At 39.8% G+C, this 23008-nt stretch overlaps 1 protein-coding gene across 1 annotated transcript in view; it reads right to left on the bottom strand.

The window, feature by feature from the left end:
* Positions 1-4204: 4204 nt before the first annotated feature.
* The window catches only part of LOC140310052 (phosphatidylethanolamine-binding protein 4), a 49861-nt gene continuing 31057 nt past the window's right edge, over positions 4205-23008 (bottom strand). Inside the window, exons 5-7 of the mRNA XM_072388183.1 lie at positions 11341-11386; positions 10754-10870; positions 4205-4420 (exon numbers count right to left, since the gene is read on the bottom strand). Of these exons, the coding sequence (XP_072244284.1) occupies positions 4329-4420; positions 10754-10870; positions 11341-11386 (255 nt within the window). The 3' untranslated portion in view covers positions 4205-4328. The remainder of the gene's footprint in view (positions 4421-10753; positions 10871-11340; positions 11387-23008) is intronic.

Here is a 23008-nt window from a genome sequence, read left to right as displayed (position 1 = left end):
GGTTCAGGACTTACTGTACTGTAATGTCTTTCCTAAGGGGAAGTGATTGTCTGCCACTGCGGTTGGAAAGTTGGCCAGTTCAGCTGGAACACTTACCTGTTGCAGACCTATTTCCTCGACTGTGAGATGGGTCACATGGGAGAGGCCTGCAGTGTTTGTTAAGGCTTGCGCCGTGAGATCTCTCTGACTGCAGCACCTGGGTCTTTTGCATACAGGAATTCCGTGGAAGCACAGGCTCATTTTAAGGGACAGTGGAAAATGTCCCATGCACTGTGGCTATATAGTCAAACTAGTTTAGTTTTTTCCACAAAGTCTAAATTAGTCTTTGCAGTTAGTGAAGATGCTAGAAGGATAAAACTTTGAATAAACTTTGAATTATGCCAACAACTTTGCCAACTACGTCCTCTATTTTCATTCTCAATTTTCCTTTTTAAAGAAAACGCTTCTACCGTTATCATGACTGTGTATACTGATAACAAGATGTGAAAATATACAGTGCAGGATTATCAGCACATGGTTCATGTTTTAACTGATATAAAAATGGGTCAGTAAGTGCAGAGTCTCAAGCATGGTTGGTTCTTGCTAATGTTGTATTATGGCTGAAGACCTCAATCTTAAAACAGGAGCTAGTTTCATACACATCACATAAAGCTAAGTGCAGGGCTATAAGAAACTTTCAGCAATATGAACAATTGCCCACACATTAAGTCCAGAAATAATTGACAACATTTCAATCTTCATCAGGTCAAAAGTTTAAACAATAGAGAATATATTTTTTTTTACCTCCCTTTAGAATAACAAGTTCCAGGTGAGATAATAAACAGTTTAAGAAAAGCAACTGTTGCTGCCCATCAATTTGGGAAGAGTTAAAAGGACATTTTAAAACAATGTGGATTCCTCATTTTACAGAGAGAAAGATTATCCACAAGTGGAAAACATTTAAAACGGTTGCTAATCTCCCCAGGAGTGGTCGTCCCAGCAAGTTCACCTCAAGGTCAGACCATACAATGTGCAGAAAACCATAAGACTCCTGGAAAAAGGTCCTTTGGACAGATGAGACCAATGTGGAGATGAATACATAGCTTCACCATTGTAGAAAACCAAACACAACATATTAGCACAAACAGCATGGACCAGCTGTTGAGCATGGTGGTGGAGGAGTGATGATTTGGGTTGGTTGTGCAGCCACAGGACCTGGGAGTCAAATGTGAAGGCATCTGTCTGACAGCTAAAGCTTGTTTGAATGTGAATATATGTATATATATGAATATATATATATATGCAACAGAAGAATGCTTCCAAACAGACCAGCAAATCTACAACAGAGCAGCTCAAAAAGTGAAATTCAAGGTGTTATATTGACTCAGTCAAAGTCCAGACCTCAAGCTAAATGAAATGATGTGGCAGGACCTTAAAAGAGCTGTGCAAGGAAACCTCAATGAACTGAAGCGACGTTGTATAGAAGAGTGGGCCAGGTTTCTTCCACAATGACAGATTGACAACATCATACAGGAAATGATTATTTAAAGTTATTGCTGCTAAAGGTGGCTCCACAAGCTGCTGAATCACTGGGCGAGCTTAGTTTTTCACACAGTAGAAATGCATTTTAGCTTGTTCAATAAATAACGACACACGGTCAAATGTCATTGCTCATCTGAGGTTATAGTTACATAGTAGGTTATAGTTTTATAGGTTATAGTTCTATAGTATTTTATGTCATGTTTCGAGACACAGTAGAACTAAATAATGATGTGCTTTCTCTTTTATATCGCTGCATATACACAATTCACTATTTGTTGTTATGTGCGTGAACATATACCATTTAAATCAAAACTTATTCATCAAAATGAATGAATCAGTAGTTTCAGTTGCAACTCATTAAGCTTTTTCTCAGTCTGTCATCACTATGTAGGATTACTAAACGAGGGGATGCATGGTGGTGTGGTATACAGCACTGTTATCTCACAGCAAGAAGGTTCCTGGTTCAAATCTTGTCTGGGTCCTTTCTGTGTGGAGTTTGCATTATCTCCCCATGGGTTTTCACTGGGTATCTGGCTTCCCCCACCATCTAAAAACATTATTATTGTTAATTCTAATTTGTCCCTGAACATGAGCGTGAATGGTTGATTGCCTTGTTTGTCTCTGTGTTGGCTCTGTGATGGACTGGTGGCCTGCCCAGGATGTACCCTGCCTCTTATTCAGTGGCAGTTTGGACAGCCCCCAGTGACCCTGAATTGGACTAAATGGGTATAAAAAAAAATGGATGGATTTAGGAAACAAGGCCTGCACAGGTACCTGAGAAAAAGGTTAGAGGTTTAGAGATCAAAGTTGCTTTTTAAAATTCTTCATTGGTTGCTGGTGAATGGAATCAAGTGTTCGATCGTGCCTAAAATTTTAGATATTCATTTGTATCTTATTCTGAAGCACTGAATACTCGCAGTTAGATGTAAAATACCAGTGTGTAGAGGTCAAATACAAAACATAACCAAAAAAACAAACAAACAAACAAAAAAACCCCCACAAATTCATTATGACACTGCTTACAATAAGAGGTTAAAACAAAATTTCTCCAGTGAAATAAATCTGCACTGCACTGCAGATTAGATCACTTATTGCCGGTTAGGCAAGTGAATTGATTTTACAAAAATTCCTATTAATTAAGGTAAGTTTGAATACATTAAGAAAATATTAAAAGCCTTTCTCATATCATCAGGGGATGAGAGCAGACCGTTTTTTTAGAGCATCCATTATACTCTACAACGCAAAACTACAGCTGTCAGTTTTTCTTAATCACAATATTTCAACTCTCCTGACATTTGGAGTATAAATAAACACATTCAAGGAAGCCGAGTGGCAAAACCCAGCTGTTTTGGCAGGATATCTCCAAGATATGAAGGAGAAAAAAAATGCGCAGTGTATTTGGAAGTACAAAACTTGGCATTTCAATCGTGTACTGATGGATTCAAGTAGGTGGTTTTTGGAAGAATGCTCTCCCACTTGGCATGCCTCACAATGAGTGTGGAGTTATAATCCACTTACCAGTTGTTAGAAAAGTGATTTCATTAGTCAGAAAGATGGGCAAATCAAGGTCAAGAAAATTACTCTAACCAACAGATACTTAACATCTGTTCAAAAGCAATAGATTCTCTCACTGACTGTGCTCATGTGCATTGTTTTGGTTGTTTTGTTTGTGGTGCTTTGACTGCTAAGTCAGGGAAGCAAACAAAGCAAACACAGGACAATTTGATCAATGCTCTTCCAGAGTTCATGGGGAGGGCACATAGGGGTTTACCAAGGCTGGCTTAACCACCAAAGGAACAGAAAACCTCCATTACCTACTCCTGCCTAGCCCACTGATGAGACACCAAACTAAGGTCAATGAATCCACCAACTAAAGATTGATCATCAGAACATCAAAGTCATTCATCTAAATCCAGCCTTTTTCAGACATCTGGGGTATTGATACAAACCATTCCCAGAGGAGGGTTGCTGGTTAGAAACCAATATTCCTCATGGGGGGTACCCTGACCCACCCTCTACAAAGACCTGTAAAGTTTGAAAAGTGTCTCATCGTGAAAGGATTGAAAAGTTTACCCTCAGCAGGCCTGCCAGGTGAGGATCCTTAAAGTTCAAAATAGGTTCATCGTCCCAAAGTTACACTGAAGGACACATTTAAACAGAGCAATTTCTACTTCTGATAAATCTGCTGAATAGCTGAAACCAGTTCATTGTTTCCATTTGGGGCAAAAGTGGTCAATGGAAATATGATAAACAATTACACAAACAGCAAGTTCCCTTCACTCAGTGCTGACAGGCCCTGCAGCCCCTCCCTCTGTTCTGTCACTCTGTAGAGTATTTTGGTTCAGTTCCACTGCAGCATCCGGCTGCATTGCGGTCTTGGTTTCACCTCCCACTTCCTTTTTTTGGCCCTGACGTGTTTCCGCCCCTGAATTAGAATCGACTCTTTCCACACTGAGTTGTGATATCAGGCCGTCTTCCTTCTCTTGTCAACCGAGTTCGGAAACTGTTAAGAAATCCCCAGTGAAGTCAAAATCTATCTCCCAAATCCTTCGCTCTAGACCACGTGACAAGAGATATGGGGCAACATCAAAACCAAGCAGCTAGTGCAAAACAATGACAGAACAAATCTCAAAACGTAGTGATAAGATAGAAGCAAAGAGGGCTGACTTGTGCAGGCTTTGAAGAAGTTCTACCATTTAATGCAGGGAAAGAGGGGAAACAATACAAGAAGGGGAAAATCTTATTTTGAATCATTATGCCGATAGATTCTTCTTCTTCTTCATTTATTTTAGGCATACGAGCATCCGTCAGTCTTTGAAGTTCTGGGTGAGAAACTGCAGAGAGGCCACAGGCTCTCCCAGACCAAATCTTGTGATGAAGGCCTGAAAATCCCATTTACCTGAGGGAACAGGAAGACACACAAACACAGATATTCATTAGTATTCACAAAAAACTTAAAGAGGAAGAACTCTAAGTTTGTGTCAACTCTGCTACAAGAGACCAAAATATGACATAAATGAGGCGCATTACGAGAGCATTTCTTATGACCGCTTGGTCTGTGTTTAAGGGATCTGAGGCCTAACTGAGCAGCACATGGCTCTGGGATGTGAGTCACTGAGAACAGCACTGCTGAAAATAAAACATGTTGCTGTAATGATGGAGGTGGGAACGCAAGGACGTATTGGCAAGAAGATATGATTCAATCGCCTGGACTGTTTTTTTCTTCCCTCCCCTTTTAAACAAACACCAGACGGCCATCCGGCTGGTATGACAATATCACTTCTTAGAATTTGACAACCACTGATTCCCTGCAGCTTCCCCTCCTTTAAAAAAAAAAAAAAGACAAATTCACAATTATCTTTCCAAGGAGAGAAAACCAAGCGTGCTTTAAACTTGCAAACTTCAACAGATTCTATAAAGAAAAAGTGTTTGTCTGTCTGCATCTTCATATGTTTGAGTGAGCAGAAGACAATGCTTTGCTGCTTTGCACTGTAATCCAGGGAATCAGTGACATTCTGGTATTTCCGTGAGTGGAGTAATTACATTAACAGCTGCTCAAGAACAGCATCGGAAAGTTAACTTTTTGAAAAGAAAGCCAACTATTGAAATGGTCCAAATCTGTAGAGAATGGCCTCACAGTTAGAGGTCAAATCTGACTGAGCCTGGATAGAAAAATTATTGCTTCTGACCCAATGCTGCAGCTGCTTTACAGGCCCTCGCTCTGCCTGTTTTTGCCATCAGAGAGCCACATGCTATATCCAGAAGACATACACTTTGCCAGTGCCACGCAAATCAGGTCCACTCACCATCAACAAAGTAACAGATCAGAAAGATTTGCTCTAGAATATGTGCCGAATTATCGAAAACTATTTTGCTTCAATTTCAACCACATGTTAAGCTTAAGAGATAGACACCTCCATGTGTCTGGGTTTGCTATGAGCTGAGGTCACGTTCTGAGCTCAGCTGGGGAAGATGATGAATAATAACTGGAACATGAGCAGATGAGTACCTGAATCTCACCAGGTTCCCTGTGTGAATTGCCAGCAGAGAGGCCACTAATAATCAAGTGAGGGCAGTGGAGTCAAGTGACCCATCTGTATGAAAGGGCACAGGGGCCAGTGGCCCCTGTGGCCTGTGCTTCAGTTGCAGATAATGCACCGCCTCTGCAGATCCCCAAACTCCTCTGCATGTCCACAACAAGGCCTCAGCCCTGAGATGTAGCACTTAAAAGAACACTGAAGGGTGAGGCAATAACTTCCACCAAATACTGGGACATATAATTTGACCTTTATGACATTTATGGATACTTTGACTTACTTTTCCACCTTTTGCAGGGAGAATGTGCATTAAAGTAGTGTTAGGCAACATACCCTCTAATAAGTTTCAAACAGTGTCAAAATCAGGCAGTGCTTGTAAGGCTTTACACGCATAATCCTGTCTAAAGCTGTGTGATCATTGGGTACAATCCAAAATGAGGCAAATTCACAATATCTGGTTCTATCACAAAGTCTGCTACTCTACAAATGCCTAGACTTACAAGTGACCTTAAAATAGGCTGGAGCCTGTTTGTAGTGCAGAGACATGTTTCCACCTCTCCCATCTGCACGCTCATGGAAAGGACAGATAGTGTAGGACCTGAGGGCGATGTTAAAGTCTTCCTGCCTCTCCTTTTGTTTCCACCTTGCTTTTCTGTATGGGTATGGCAGGAGAATCATCTGCTGCGAGGTGACACAGAACTGCTACATTTAGTTGTGTGGGCGGTGTCCCTGTTCTCTTACAGTTTCTTAGAAAAACCCAAAACCAATTAATAATATTTTTCCTTGCAGCTGAATCAGAGGAGCCATATCAGGTAAGAGCCTCGCTGAGGATCTTTACATAAGGTCTGTAGCAATACTAATACATATTGCAATCTCTTTTCATGATGGGAAACTCTTTGTGGCTGGCAAGGGTCAGGGGTCAGCCAGGAAATAGTGGCTCTGGAGTAGATGTGTCTCACTTACAGATGTTTCAGTAACACAGATCCCTGTTGTGGAGGTATATGGTCATAGGAGGGTATCACACTGCTCGATCTTAGCTCACAGTCTATTGTTGACATAATACTGTAGCATATTCCATCTTGATAAGAGAGATAAGACACATTTTTAATTGTGTTTGGTTAGTGAGACTCATCTTTCACTGCATGGCTAAAAAGAGTTGAAAAGTCAAATTATACAAAACAGAGAAAAGCTCCGATTTGAGAAGAAGAAGAAACATATGTGTAGCATCTGCCTAATGAATTATCCATACAATTATAATAAGTTATCAAAATGCAAAATGCAGAGTCAAAAAGTCTGAACAAACCTGTTAAAATGGTTGGTTTATAACATGTGAGACAACATTTGTAAAGTTGCAAAATAGAAAAAGAAATTAATCAGAAACCTTTTGGGAGTAAAAAAAATTAAAATCTACTACTTAAAAATTCTGAATCGGGGAATAAGAAAAAGAATCAGTGAAAAATGTATGATGGTCTGATATTACTAAAGTTAACTAGTTAACCGTCACACCAATAACAAAACTCTGTGGTGGTAGCATCTTCAGCTGGAAATAAGGCTTTAAGGTGGAAGGAATATTGAAAAACTTCATACACCACTCATGGTGTAAAAGTTTATTAGGAAGTATACAAAATATGTCTCAAAATCAACATAGGAGTGACTTCACCAATAGAAACTTTAAGTGCTTTCTTGGCCAAGCCAGAGCCCAGACCTGAATCCAACGAGGGCAGTGTTTCTCAGTTCCGGTCCTCATGACCCACTGCCCTGCATGTTTTCAATGTTTCCCTCCTCCCCCACACCTGATTCAAATTATTAGCTCGTCATCAATCTCTGCAGTGGCCTGATAAGGAGCCATTCATTTGAATCAGGTGTGGTGGAGGAGGGAAACATTAAAAACATGCAGGGCAGTGGGTCATGAGGACCGGATTGGAGAAACACTTAACTAGGGGAATGTGACAAATACTCTTCATATGAGATGCCCTTTCAATTTGACTGATCTAGATGATTTTTACATGGAAGAAAAAATATTGCCATGCCTAGATTTGCTGGAAAAATACTGAGTGCTGTAACAAAATAAAAAAATGCTAAAACAAGTTTTAGGGATGCACACAAGTATGTATTTTTTTTTTACACCCTTTACTAATTTCTGATTTGTTCTGAGCTTCTTTGCAGTTGCTGATCAATGAGTTGATCGACTAATCTGGTTATCATTTAATTGTTTTAGTTGTAGAAGCACAAATGGCTTACAAAAAAGAAAAAAAAAATCACATTTGAGAACTGGAATAGTGAATATTCTAATCTGTATGCTTTTCTGGATCAACTAATCACTGTTTGTGCTCTCCTTCAATTATCAGTTTTCGCTGGATTAAACACTGTAAATAACTTATCCACAAGTGAAGTTGAGGAAAACATTTTAAAAACTTTTACCCTAAACCTGTCAAGACTCTGCGAAAGAAATAATAAATCCATGTAGATATACGTATATAACAAGCCAAAATTCAGAGCGTCAACATGTTCCTTTAAGGCAGCCGACTTCTGGCTGAAACTCAGGCCTGCTGTAACAACCAAACCCTGGCTCTCTTGACTCCACGCAGCTCTGATTAATGGTAGAGGCTGTGGGTGGGTGGTAGACATGGATCTGCCCATTACCACACTGCAACATTGCAAATGGCTTCAATTACTGTGGAGTGTGCTGAGCTGGCAGTAGGGGCTCTAGGAGGCAAGATGAGCAACGGGTACGATCCTGCAGCTAACTCCACCGTGATCCATTCATTCACACAACCTGATCATCATGCACATCCCTTCTCTTCCAATTTACTGAGAAAAAAATGAAGGAATAAAGGGAAAAATGATCAGTATTTCGTTTTAAAGTTGTATTGCCATTTTCAGTCAATAGTTCAGAACATGTTCTTTTTTGTGTGTGTTCTTCAGCTTTTTCTTCTCAATCAAAGGAAGGTGTTAAGGTTTGAGTCAGGAGACTCATGTGTGAACAGTGCATGTGCAAACTATCGTGAAGACTGAAACAACACTAAATAGCCTCTCTCAAGGCCTCGGGGCTTCCCTCCCGGCATTATAACACTGTTTCCCTTGACAAACTGACTTGTCGGCACCAAACAGTAGCAGGACATATTAAGGGCTTGCCAAGTGGCTGACAAGTATCATGAGGGCCTGAGCGCCCACGCCTGCCCCCCCACCCTGGCACAGGGGCAGCCTTCAGTCAGGGACAGCCTTCCTGAGCCAGAGCAACGGGGATTCCCTATGATAATGCCCCTGTGCCCGGTGCCAAGAGCACAGCCCCCCTGTAGATCCCTTGTGTAACAAACCAGCTGGCTCCATCAGTTCACTGACCCACATTGATAACTTTAACCCAGGAGGCACAGCAGACTCCCACGGTTCCTCACAACAGCCTGCTCCACCTCTAATTATTCATTCCCTTTATTACTTAAGTGATGATCAAAGATGAAAAGAAAAAAGACAACAAATTTGAGATAAAATTGAGTCAATGACTGCACTACTGGAAGTGGAAAATGATCATTAGGACTCTTCCACCCACGACTAAATGGTCTCCCTTCACAAATCACATCAATTAATGTCATGGGCTATGAAAAATGCTCTCTGTGTCATACCACATGGAGGGAGGACAGACGCTAATAAGTGAACATACTTAACGGAGGAGGTGGGGAGACATGGGATTCCCTCCGTTCTTCTTGTCTGAGCATGAATAATGTGCTCTTGGCTATGACGAGGCCAATGAGAATGCAGCAGGTACACCACAAAATGCAGACCCCCAATAACGGCTGTAAAAACAAATACATGTATCTGCTCATAAACCATGACCAGGCTTTTATGCTCAACGCATTTCACAGGGTCTACTTTCATCTCAGTATCTTCACATGGACAGTTATCTGCTTCAGAATTAACCCATCAAGTGAAACATTTGATTATCCAAAAGTGAATTTCTTAATTTGATTTCCCTTGAATGGAGAACAGTTTGGAGGAGAGAGGAAGTGCTACAGCGGGAGTTAAGCTCATCCAGCAGATTGAGGATGGGTGGATCCACTCAGTTCAATTGCTTCATAATGTGCAGGCAGCTACTGTATTGGAGCAAGTGGTAGACAATGCTGTTTATTTTTCCACAAAAAGATATAGTAAAATATTCTAAATAGCAAGCTATTATTCATGCCATCTTTTCTTCAGCTTAACTAGTAGTGACATACTGAATACCCTGAGGGTTGATCTCAACCTATCCAATTGTGAGTTGGATACATAATATACAAAGTACAATTTCTTTTGACATTTCTTTTTCCAAAAGTTTTAACATCAAACAGACTTCAGCCTAATATGCCTGGATTGTTTGCTGACGAGGCTGTCAAAACTTCAAACAGTAGAGACTGGCAGCTCCACTTATTCACGGCCGCAGCGCTTGAAGTCTCAAACCGCCCTGATCTCCCCTCAAATCACCGGCTGTGACCCGAGTAGAACAGACAGAGAGACACGCCTCCTGTGAGGTGCTGTGCTGTGCATCCAAGTGCTGTTTTCCCACCTTCCCACAGACTTCAATGAATGGAAAAGTAAAAAAAAGAAAAAACAGGAAAACTCAAAAGTAGAAACAAAACAATAACTCTACAAGACACACAAGGCTGACTTCTAAGAGACACAAAACAAAGATATGGTTATAGATATCAACAGTTATCAAGGTTAAGACTAAAATGGCTGTTCATGTGTACTGACATGTTTGATTGGGGATTTCAGGTTTGGCGGAGGTTAACAACACATGGTCAGGCAGCCTCGTGCAGGTGTGCGTGGGAGACGATAATACTTGTCTTGACCCCACAGGCATTAACACAACAACAGACTCACTCCCTAACCTCATTAACATTTCCCTTGTTAAGTTGGAGCACTTGGAGAAAAAGATATACGGAAAGCAACCCCAAATCCTGGGATTAAAACCTTGTAATAGTAAAAATGAGGTGTCCAGACAAAACAAAGCCACTGTTACATGCAATGTGTCTGAACCTAATTTTGTTGATTACAAAAAAAAGAGAAAAGAAATGACAGCATGACTGATTTGCCTTGCTGTAATCTTCTCTAATCTGTTATTCAGCAAGTGACTGCTGGCGGTTGTGTTGGTCAGAGACAGTATAATTCTAGATAATGCAGAGGTGTTGCAAAGTAAAGATGCAGGTGAGCAGAGCGATTACCACGGGATGATCGCTCCTGATCAGCAAGTGACACTGCGGTGTGTGGAGGCTGCTCAAACAAAATGAACTGGTAGCGGTGGAAACCAGTCTTCTGTGGCGGGGTCGGTGGATGGTATTCTGCAGGGAAACGATAGGAATTAGAATCAGGACAGTTGGGGGTGGTGAGACATAACAACACGCTGATTATCACAGGTTTTTACTACATAAAAAAAGAAACCTTGCTCAACTGCATGGGAGAGGATGATGGTAGTGTGTATCTATGTGCAAGTGGTTTAGCACAAATTATGCTCTTTAAACTCACAACATTAAGTCCAAAACTAAATTTATTCTGTACAAAGGGGTCACAAAATATCAACTAAAACGTTCAACATAAGCAATACTAAAGTTGAATTAAATCGATGTAAGTTATAATGGAATAAACAAATTTGAATTGATAATATTAACACTTAATTCTGTAATACTTCAACTGCATATCTTACATCTCCCTGTGTTGCTTGAAACACAAATATGAGAGTGGAATATAATTGATGTAATGAAAATAGCTGCTCAGATTATACAAAGAAGGTCCAAGTGAAAACCATTCTTACCAGTGAGAGCTGTTCCTTGTAGTTTTCCTTTCTTGAGTGCATTGCCCTGGTAATGTAGATACAGAGCCAGTCAGACAAATCATAAAGGACAGTCAGTTTACTTTTGCCAAACACAACTGTTTAAAAATGGCCATTGGAAAATAACAATGTGACTACAAAGACAATGCACTGAGCTATCGCTTCGTACAACATGATGCCACTGTCTCCTTAGTTTAATGTTCCCACAGACAAATATTCTGTAGTCACTTAACTCAGTCCTCAAAACTAGGGGGAAGGCTGACAGCCAATTAATTACCTGGTAAATTATACTTTGAGTCTATTCCAACTGACTACATCTGACATATGTGGACACAGCAAAGGATTTTAGCATTTATGGATCCAATAAACACTGATGCTTAGGTAATGAACAGGAAAGGACAATTACTTGTTGCTATACAGGCTTGCATCACAAAAGTTGCATCACAAAACAATTCAAATATATAAAATAATCTAATATAGTTAAAGACACAGAGCAAAATCTCAGACAAAGGAGACATCTCTGGCAAATTAAACCACTGAGAGGATTTCCAAGTTCCCATATTATTAATTGTATATTAAATTCCTTGTTGCCTAGAAACAGACATCACAAAACCCAATGTGAAGCATGGGTATTTTTCATAAGCTCTCTTTTTTTTTAACTATATATTTGTCAAATTGAACTCCCTCATCCTCAGGAAGCACACAGTCAGGCACTTCACACTGCAAACTGCACAAAGATATGTTTGTTTAATATACTCGGTTATTTACAGTAAGATGGCTGCATCCTCGAGTGGGAGGAAAAGGACTAAATATGTTGTCTGTGTAATGGCCCAAAACCCACTTGAGGTAAGCATGGAAGTCCCCATCACAGACGGGGAGTATGTGGTCTCAGCACCTAGTTGTGTCCTCTTTTCTCCACACACAGGCTCCCCCCACAGGGTGACAAAGGTACTGTGTTACTAGTCAGCAGAGTAGGACAAAAGACAACCAGGATCAAGTTTTTTTTCTTTTACAAGCTGTCTTTGCTCTTTAGGCAGAGCCTTTGCCTGAGGGCCGAGCTCAATTGAATACACAGTGTAAAAGGTCGGAAACAACAAGATGAACTTACTTATAGAGATGTTAATTTTACCAATTTAGGACATGCTTGCTTTTTCCAGCTTGGAAAAGGAGCAGCATAATTTAGTACTTAGTAATTATGGCATATTCTTTAAAAAGGAATGAATACATTACAGAGTTGTAAAGACATTCTGATAACCCTATTAATGAATATCTTTAATAATAACCCATCATTACTAAAAAGGGAATTAAAAACTGCACTTTTACTTTTTACTTTCACTACTTACTGATATCTAGCCATTATGGCACAGAACACTATCAGAGAAGACGAATCACAGTTTGATTTGTATTTTCTTAGTTTTTGGGGAAAGCTGCAGTTGTCACCTGCCATGATGCTATTGTTTGTGTCAGCAGTAAAACTCCAGTCATAAGCACATATGGCAGAATGGCTTGGATGCACATCCGAATACATCAATAAGACTTTCAGCAGAAGTTTAGCATGTGTCCTTGATTGTGCATATTCTTATTTATAATCCTGTAACTGCTGTTTAGGATGTTAAGCAGAGAGCCTTAAATTGTTTACACTGCCTGATACAGAATCCAGCAGATTAGTTTCAACTGTAAGTATCTTCATCCACAGATCAGTGCGAAAAATAGCTTTATTTAGAAATAGAGTCCTGCTGCCTGCAGAATCCAAACCCATTGCCATAGCAACAGGTAGTCAACATTGGAACGTGCAACATTTTCCCACATCTTAATGCTCCGTTCTCGCTCACTCTCTGTGGCACCCCCTTACCCTTTTAATTTCAGTATAACGCATATGTCCAAAAATATGCACCCCTAATATATTTCACATATATTGATATACCCAAGGTGTTGAAACTGGAGACATTCAATACAACTGAATTACAATGAACTGGATTGCATGGGACTGAAATAAATTGGACTTGAATTGTGCTTGTTTACTTTTCTCTGTAAAGTGACTTGAGAGGACTTCTGTTGTGAACTGACGTGATTTAAATAAACTGAAGTGAATCAAATTGACAGAAACCGAGGAGCGCTTTTAGTGTTTAATCTGAGCTGGTATCATAGTGTTTGCGACAGTGTGGGGCAGTGTTGAGGTGGACTCTCTATGTTCACTGGGGAGCAACGGACTCAGTCACACTAATCTACGGGACATTTTCAAGTAGTGGGCGGTATCCCCCCGGGACCGTGCTGTGGGGGCGTGACATGGAGTATGAAAAGTTCTGTCCACTGCATGACTGACAGCTTTTTGATGTGTTGATTATGTTGGTTAAGAAAGGCTGGGTTTTAGTATGAGTGGAATTTTGTTCTTGCTGTATTTTACATAATTAGTTATACACATAAAAAGCTTTGCCTGAGCTGTTGACTGAAATAAAATGTTTCAATGGCCCACAGAGCTGCTGAAAATGACTGAAAACTATTGTTCATCAGGTTGGAATTTAACAAGTAACAAATAGATTTGCAAGCATGATTTGTTTTTGTAGAAAACATGCTTAAATGTGCTTAAAGCACAGAGAAGAAAAGCAGCAGAACAGTAAAACATTTCATCTGTCGGAAACATTGTGTCATATGAACATTAGAAATTGGAATTGGCTTCATTATAAATGCAGTTACCTAATAATACAGTATAGTATATCAGGAATAATAATTCTGTTCTGCAAATATGCTCTGAATTTATTTTTTCCCTTGTGTTGGAAATCCCTTTTCTATACAGCAACGCTTTTTTCCCCTATTTCAATGCCCGAATTCACTCTCTGTCAGGTTGGGACATAGATTATGCTTAAAGGTCTTGGGAATCCACCGTTAAAAGGACAAGTTACGCAAAAAACAGTTCAAGAAATGCATGCATGAATGTTTCCAAAGTCAACACGTAAATGTGTAAAATAATCATGATCCCAAAAAACCTGATGAATAATAATCAGAATTCAGATTTTTGTCAATACCCAGCACCCCCCACCATACCACAAATATGTGCTGAGAGACATCATGAAACTCTAAAATGAAGAAAAGCAATATTGTATTGGCATAAATGCAAACCTTGTTACACAGGAGTTTGAAAATTTAAATATTACTGCTTGATTAAAATATTCACTATAAATCCCACTGTGCTATAAATCCCACCGACTGCAGAGGATGTTGATAGCAAATAATTCATGCCAGCCCGCTTAATAAAGTGGTATGTTATTTTAGCTCCATAAAGTCCCTAACTGTATTAACCTTAATTTCATAAAGCTATTTATTTCACAAATTAAACAAAGGATAAATTACTTGGATTGAGTTAATGTAATTATTCAAGCTATTTAAATGTGACTTCACCTTGCATCCTCTTATTAGGAGAAGGCCCATTCTTGTAGTTAATAGTTGTTAATAGTAATGACAAACTAAGCAGTGTGGGAGAGGCCAATCATGGAGAAATAAAAACTGAAAGCATCAATGTGATCCATGATAAAGGAAAACACTGTTTGAAACTTTTAAATAGAGGAATGTCATACAATAGAACCAGACAAGAACCATATAATTTACAGCGCTGTGTACAGCAGTATACCTAATCGAAGATCTGAGCTTCAAGTATTTACTTGTCAACTCTGACTGAATCCAGTCATCAGCGATAGAAAATTGGGAAGAGTAACCATTACCTGTGGCTGATCTAACTATGACAATAAGCTTTTTAGGAAAGTTTTAAACCCTAGAAAGATAAGCTGTTAGTAAAGCAAAATACTTTGAACCAACTATAGTTCTATAAATATATATGTGACAGCATAGGCAGGCAGTGAATAGGGACACCCCCTTTCAATGGGAGGCTTGGGTTCACACACTGTTAACAGGAAGCATGTGCATTCTGAAATGGCCTTTAAAAAGACGGAGAACTTGCAAGCTGTTGTACAACTGAATCAGACCTTCCTGACAAGTGCAATCACTGAAAACAGCAGCATAGATTTATTTATGAAAATGAGCAGTACAAAACATTTATTGAATTTATACTCCATGGCTTATTTTAAAGACATTATGTGCCTTAAATATTTCTTCCTTTGTCTCTGTTTCGTTCAGTATGACATCAAGTTACTGCTACAGATACCACATCTAAATTATGTGTCTCCAGCAAAGGATTTACGCAAATTTTATCCTTCCTGGCTCTGTTGTACATCGTGGCATAGTTTGCTTTCATATTTTACCGACTATTTCACACTCTGACTCAAACAAAGACAGAAAGATCCCAAACAACCTACACAGTATGAGCAATGAATAATACTGAAACTGTAGAAAAAGCTATGTAGCTGAGATTTTTGTGTGGGTCATGTAATAGCCTGACACTCCTCCCCACAAAATTCAATGTAACAGACCTTGCTCTCAGGTCTATGTGGAGCAAAACTATGGCTTACCTGGACCAATACATTCAACATAATCCATTAATCCATATTACTAATTATAGTTAGTTCAGTGTTAACAGTAGTATGAATACCACTATAAAATTCTTATACATGATAACAGAAGCGACACTGAAGCACCTCCAGCTGCTCTGTAAGTGGTTGTGAACAACTCTGTAAGTGTTGTTAAAGTGACACAACTTCTCACTCTTATGACAGAGGATGAGCAGAGGATGTGTAATGGGTCTACATAACTTGCGCTAGGAATCCTCTGGTAAGAGCCAATAGGTAGGAGTCCACGAAGAGATGGTGGGTGGGTGCAGGGGTGCGATTTCAGCAGGAATACCCACTTGCCCAACAACCCTTCTCCTTCTCTGTGTGGGTGAGTGCTTCCCTTTGTCAGCAAGAGTTACTCATGCACCTCCTTGTATATCCACTGCTTCCCCCTCCCTTGCACACCCTGTAAACCCACACCTACGACAATCAGCACCCACGTTCTTCTAATGCTGTTCTGAGAGCATCATTCTCCCTTTTACTTGCAGTCAGGCTAACAGACGGGGAGAGAGAGCATGACAGATGGTGTTCACAGCTCTATTTCTGAGGCTGGACTTGTACCGCCACAGCCACCCCTCCCCTTCCTCCCCCCTTGCCTATTCCACTCAAGCCAAGTGCTTATGACTACCTCCTCATCTTCCCCTCAGTAATCAGCCCATTCATTTTCAGGGTTATTGTGAATTAAAAGTCTGTGTCTCGCAAAGAACCTCAGGGTTTATGGGTTAAACACAGACAAAGAGGAGCTGTGTGACTTAGTTATCCTGCTAAAGGAAATACAAAAAAACCCCACTATTTCTGCTCATTATTATAGCTTTATGAAAACAACCTGCCACACTTGAGCGACAGAGGATACAACAGCTTATATACTTAGTGATAAAGCTTACAGACTTGTGATTCTGTGCTATTTCTCTGTCGTGTCCAAAATCACCTATAAGGGCACTCAGAAAGCATGACCTTCCAGGTGGCCTGTTGTCAAGCCAGGCCTTCGTTTTGATGCCATCACATGTATAATTATGTCACTGTATCTGGCAACATTGTTATTCTTTAACATGGGTTCACACACAAATACACAAACACGGAAGCCACAGAAGGCTAATGAAGCTGTCTTTTTGGTAGTTCCTGCTCAGGTAGGTGTCTCCAGGATGACATTTCGTTACGTGGCACATGCACACAAATGTAGGCAGGCAGACATATACATAGAGAAATAACATTACCAGAGACTGTCGCAGCTGGTAACAGTTCAACGAATGCCTCAATCAGAGGCTGGTACCTCTGAGTATATGGTTGTCCTTAACTGCTCTCAACAGCTGTGCAGGTGTTTCATATGAGTGTAAGTTAGAATTTGAGAAGTGTGTCATCTCAGGTTATAAGTACAGAGCTTTGGCTGCAGATCTGGTAACTCTGGTTACAAGCGCTGACACAGTAGTTGTTGTTGTTTTCAACTTATGAGTCTGTCTGTCTGCCTGTCTGTCTGCCTGTGTTTGTCAGAGTATGTGAGTGTTATCATGTGATAACATCCAACAGGAATCACGACAAAGTTAAGCTTTAGCATTTTAGCAGTTGTGTTTACTCGATATCTCTGTCTGTCTGCAGACAAGAATCGTGAAACCTCACAGGTGACATCAAAATGTGGTTTCATTGTCAAAACCAGTTCAATTGTGTGAAAGCCCTTGTGATCCCATTGCAAGAATGATTTCTGAAAAAATTATTTGGAAAAAGTCTAACTGATCCACTAATTCAGGGCATGTAAAGCTATGTTTATACTCATGTAGTCACAGGTTTATCCCAACAGCCCAGATGTTATCTGTACTTGGCATCTGGCCAACTGCTTATTGCTACTTCATCTAGTATCTAGTTTTCAAGAAATAGTAACTTATTCTCACAAGGGATATTCAAACCTTGCTAAACCTGTCCAGATGCAAGTCTGGACACCAATGGTACACTGCTAATTTTATCATTCTAGAGTCCTATTCTGCACAGTAGTATTTCCCACTCTTTAGTGACATGTCTGAGCTCACAATTACTTCACTCATCTTTCTAATTCAAGACTGTCACACAAATCATATTTTCTGTACCCAGTTCTTACAATGAGGTTCTAGCTCAGGCGATAGCAGGATTGTCCTTCAGTCAGAAGGTTGCCAGTTCAACCCCTAACTTTCCCAGTCTACCTGTCCAAGTAACCCTGAATGCTACATGGCTCTCCCAATCTGTTCCTAATTTGCAAGTCACTTTAGATAAAACAATCTGCCTAATTAATGTAATGTAAAGCAATGGTCCTCTAGCGTTAGGGTTGATCAGGCCTTCTTAAGACTGGCAGCAAAAAGTGTTATGGTCCAAGGTGCCATTTGCAGGATTTAATCATCAGTCTATTCTCAAGACTGACACTGAAGTGGTAATCTAACCTGTGTGTTGTGACAGTGCCTGTTGAGTGCCTCAACAGTTGAGCCTCTGACGTCAGGGATAGTTAATGTATTCATGTGTGGTTCTATAAGAATCCAGAAGACATCAAAAAGGGCCATGAAAGGGCCATCAAACCACCAAAACTGATGTCTACCACCTTTAACATAGTTTAGCTGAGGTATGTCACTACTTTCAGTTCACCTTGTTGAACACTGTAATAGATTAGTGCTCCTTCTGTACTTCTGTATTAATTTGCTTCAATGCATCAACAAATTAACCCATTTAACAATAGCCTGCTGGACTAATGACCTTAGTAAAGAAACTCATTTGGCTTTGGTAATGAACCTGAGTTAGAAACATAAACAGTCCAGTTAATAACTCTTCAGCCAACTCCAGTTACCACTGACATCACCTGACACATTATGACATACTAAACCCACACTCCTCTGGTCATGCTCATTAGCAGGGGGTGATACTATTACTCAAATCACTGACTTCAGAAACTAGCCATAGACTAATTATCTCACCCGTCTATTCAGTCTAATTTGCATATATTACAAATACGCCTGAACAAAGTGGCCGTGTTGAGTTGGTCACCTCATCCTCAGGTAGCAGACTGGGCTAACAGGGCAGAGAGCAGGCCTAAGTAGGAGCATACATATCATCTAGTTTGGATGCCACTTCCTGTACAGTTACAGTGGACGTCTGTAAGACAAAATGGGTGCTGATGGTTCTGTACTTTAGTACTATTGAGGGAAGCCCAAGCTAGAGTTCCCAAGGTAACAGTCAGTTTCAGTGGGGGCTGGCTGACTCATTTCCAGGGAATCCTGGAACCCGAACAAGGCTGCCCACTCACCCCACCCCCAGTTTCATCAGCACAACAAGCAAACACTGCACTGACATGTCCCCATATAGGGCTTCCTACTGACGGGGGTTGCACTGGAAAATCCCAGCCCAAGCCTGCCTACAAGAAACTACAAGCAGTACCATGGATGCTGCTAGCAAGCCAAGAGACTTTTGGATATAGAAAATATATAGATTGGAAATTGCACTATGTAAGTATGTAAGTATATACCATCACTTGAAGGATTTTGCTTATTACATGAAGGGGGGAGGGGGAGGGGTGGCACACCACTGACTGCTTATTAAACAGTCAGTGGCACAGAATTAAAATTATTTCTGAGGAGTGAACAGTGACACCAAATAAATGAGTACCAATATCTTGCGGGCCTGTGCGTGACGTAGGAGGGGAAATAGCAGTGAGAGGAGGATGAAGGAGTAGTAGGAGTAGGTGGACAAGAGAACGAACTCTTTGCCTACACAATTAATCTAATTATTAAGATATTAAAAGAGATCAACAGGCGTGTAATTGACCACTTAATTAGTTCAAGGTGAGTCTGTTCTTTTGACTTTGGAAGAATGTTGTGCCTGGGCGCTGCTAAATGGAAACACTTTGGTGAAAGATCCTACAATTTGCAATAAATAATAAACATCCACAAGACAAATATTACTGAAAGGTAAAAACAGTTCTACATGTCTTTAATCCAGATCCATGGTAGTTATACAGAACAAAGGGAAATCTCTTTAGAATAAAAATAAATTGAGAAACAATAACTTGACATGTATAGTCAGCAAGCCTGATGTTAGGAGTATCCATTTGATTTGCTTCTGTCCACAGTTACAGCTGCTGATAACAACAGTTCAATCAGTGTCTTTAGTCATTAACAACTGAGAGCTGGTACAAAGGGATTTAAGAGGCAGCATTACTGTTTAGACTCGCTAGATGTTTAATTCTTCTATTATAATTGAGGTAGCAGCGAGACAGAGGTTATAGTAACTGCTGGAAACCTGTCCCACTTCACAAAAAGGTTAATGAACCTTACAAGTCCTATGGGAGATGGAGTATGCTGTTAATTTGACAAACGTGGGAAATAAATGCTTTTATGCTTTTATTGACGGTGACCAATAGCGGCCTTTGCTGGAATGAAAGGTTTTAGTCTTTTAGGTGCTTTGCTATGAGGCAAAACAATAATGTGGAATGCATTTGTTGGAAGAAACTAAGTACATAATTGTTTGAACAGCAATTTCAGGACAAAAAGCATCTTCATTATTAATTCCTACTTTTGGGGAACATATGCTGTTCAGAAATGCACAGCAACTTGATTCATGTTATGAAACAAATGCCTTCATTCTGAATACATTTGTGCGAAAGTGGGATTTTTTAAAAGCTGCCTTTTAAAATCTACATATTTCAACATTCCATTTTATGCACCATTGGTCTGGATTTGATTTTAACAGGGCATCAAGGGTATAATGTACTGACAGCTGGAGAGTAACAAGTGCACCAGTATCAGCTCTAATCTGAATTAGTCTGTGTTGGATGGAATTATCTCAAAACATGGCTCTGTTACATCTGATCAAGTCAGAGGTTTTAGGCACAGGACCAACAATGTAGACAGTGTGCATGATTAAGAGATTAAATGGATAATCTCCCTCTTATTCAAAGAAAGTGACGGAGGCAACGATCTGGCTTCACATACTTTCGTAGTGGTGAAAATCTAAGCAATAACCAGATAGAAAATACAATTTCATCGGCTGCTTGAAACTTAGATAAAACAATTTTTCTTTAAAATTCTTCTGGAAGAACTCAACAACACAACAGAGTATCACTGACAGAGCAATTACGTAGTCGGACAATTTTTATTTTAAAACAATAGGTGATATTTTATGGCATCCCTGGTTGATCATGTCATGAAGATGTTAAACCAAACTAAAAAAAATAAATAAAAAAAAATGAATGTATCTACGCATCTACAGTTTAGGCAGCCTTATCAGTAAGACGTCTGTAGAGGCATCTTTTTGGTTATCTGTGGGTTATTCATGTAGTGAATTCAATCCCTCCTTTAAAAGACATGCCAGACCAATATGAGGCTCAATAATGTTCAATAAATGTTAATAAAGTTCAGCAATTTTGAGTCTTATCTGTTATTTTTGTTAAATTATGCATGCAAATTATGCAAAAAGAGACAACAAATTGGCATTATATATAACCAACAGTCACCCTGCTCTCTAAATAACTGCCGTCAGTTCAACACCGACACTATACCACAATCTGTCATTGAAAAAGTATGTCATACGCTCTTATGCATATGACAGATCATTTTAAGCAGCGATTAGGTTAATTCACACAAATACAGTCTATAAACAAGATGCACATTCCACATTAAACTATGTTGTAATATGCAAAGCTGCTTCTTACATCTGTGCTAATAACCCTTTAAGAAAATGTAACTTAACCCTCAAAGTTTAAAAGGACTAGTAAAGGATACTTTTTCTTCACATTGTGCTATCGCGTCCTTACATAAAAGACCTTCTTACATCTTCCACCACCGATTTCAAATAACTAAAACTTCCAGATCAGAAGATCCATGCCTGTTGTTCAGGTGGCAATAAAGAGTGTCGTTATGGTTGTAAAAAAAACCTGAGTTGACTGTCTGCTACAGAATGTGAAAAGCAGCTGAATTCAAACACTTTTCTACAGGTTATCTTTGCTCTTCATATAAGAAGATTACAAAAGCATGGGTCCTTCATTGTTCAGACTAAAACTGAACAAACACAGAGTGCTGTGTTCTTTTCTGTGAGGACGGTGCCCATTTTTCAGCATACAATAGCTACAATTTCCGCATCTCTTCATAAAAATGTATATCAGTCGATATTTTTGTGTAGGTTTATATTGATGAGAGGCAAACAAGGACTCATAATCTTATATTATATACCAGTCTAACATATCTTCATAAAACCAGCGCAGGTCTTGCTCTCTTCGAAAACCCCTTCTCTACAAAGCCAATTTACCCTCTCTGTCTCTCACCCTCTCCCAGCTATACTATGGGCACTTTCTCCTGTGCCTCTGTGCACAATGCTTGCAACAGGAACACACAAGAATCTGTGCTCCACAATCCCTCTTAACCTCTGACCTTGGCTTATTGTTACCTGTGAGGAGCACTGTGGCAAACATGTTGTATAAGAACTGCACAGCCCTGCAAGCTGTTTGTGTTCTGCAAGTATGGAGGGCAGGGGAGGAGGGAAGGAAGAGAGGGAGCTATTTAATCCCCCCCAAAGGAACTCCCCTCTCAACCCGTATCGTGAACTCGCAGGCAAATCGCGTTGCTGGAAGGCACACCACACACACACTGCTGTCGTTTTAATTTCATCAGCTGAAAGAAATCTATACAGTGCTTTGGAATCTGAGTGAGCTGCAGAGGGAAGTGAACTATACAGCACCCTGGAATGTAAACAGGTTTCTCACCAAGTGTAGCATAAAAATACCACATTGTAACAAACCTCTTGGCTATGATAATGGTCAATAGCAGAGATCAGAGGTCTTTTTTTGGTTGTTAGTCCGACAGCATATCAATAAGCACAAGTTGAACAAATCCAGAAAAACTATTCATGCAATCAAATTCAAATTATTCAAGTGCAACATGGATAAAATACTGGCTTCTACTGAATGTCTTGTACTGACAATAATTTTTCGCTTGCCATTACAAAAAGCATTATCTCCTGAGAATATTAGGAACGCTGTCATTACATTTCTTGCTGTCAGATGCTTGGTTGAGAGCAGATACTGGCTGTAATCTGCAAAGAATGTCCTCATCTATTGTTCATTGTTAGTAATTGTCACACACTCATTGCATTAATTGAAAAATGGACATTATTTAATATCAGTAAAAAAAAAGAGCCAGTCTTTGTTC

The sequence above is a fragment of the Leuresthes tenuis genome, unplaced genomic scaffold (assembly GCF_036924035.1).
Source record: "Leuresthes tenuis unplaced genomic scaffold, fLeuTen1.0.hap1 SCAF_6, whole genome shotgun sequence".
Lineage (NCBI taxonomy): Eukaryota > Metazoa > Chordata > Actinopteri > Atheriniformes > Atherinopsidae > Leuresthes > Leuresthes tenuis.
The sequence above is the reverse complement of the archived record's forward strand: the minus strand, read 5'-3'. Positions and strand labels throughout refer to the sequence as shown.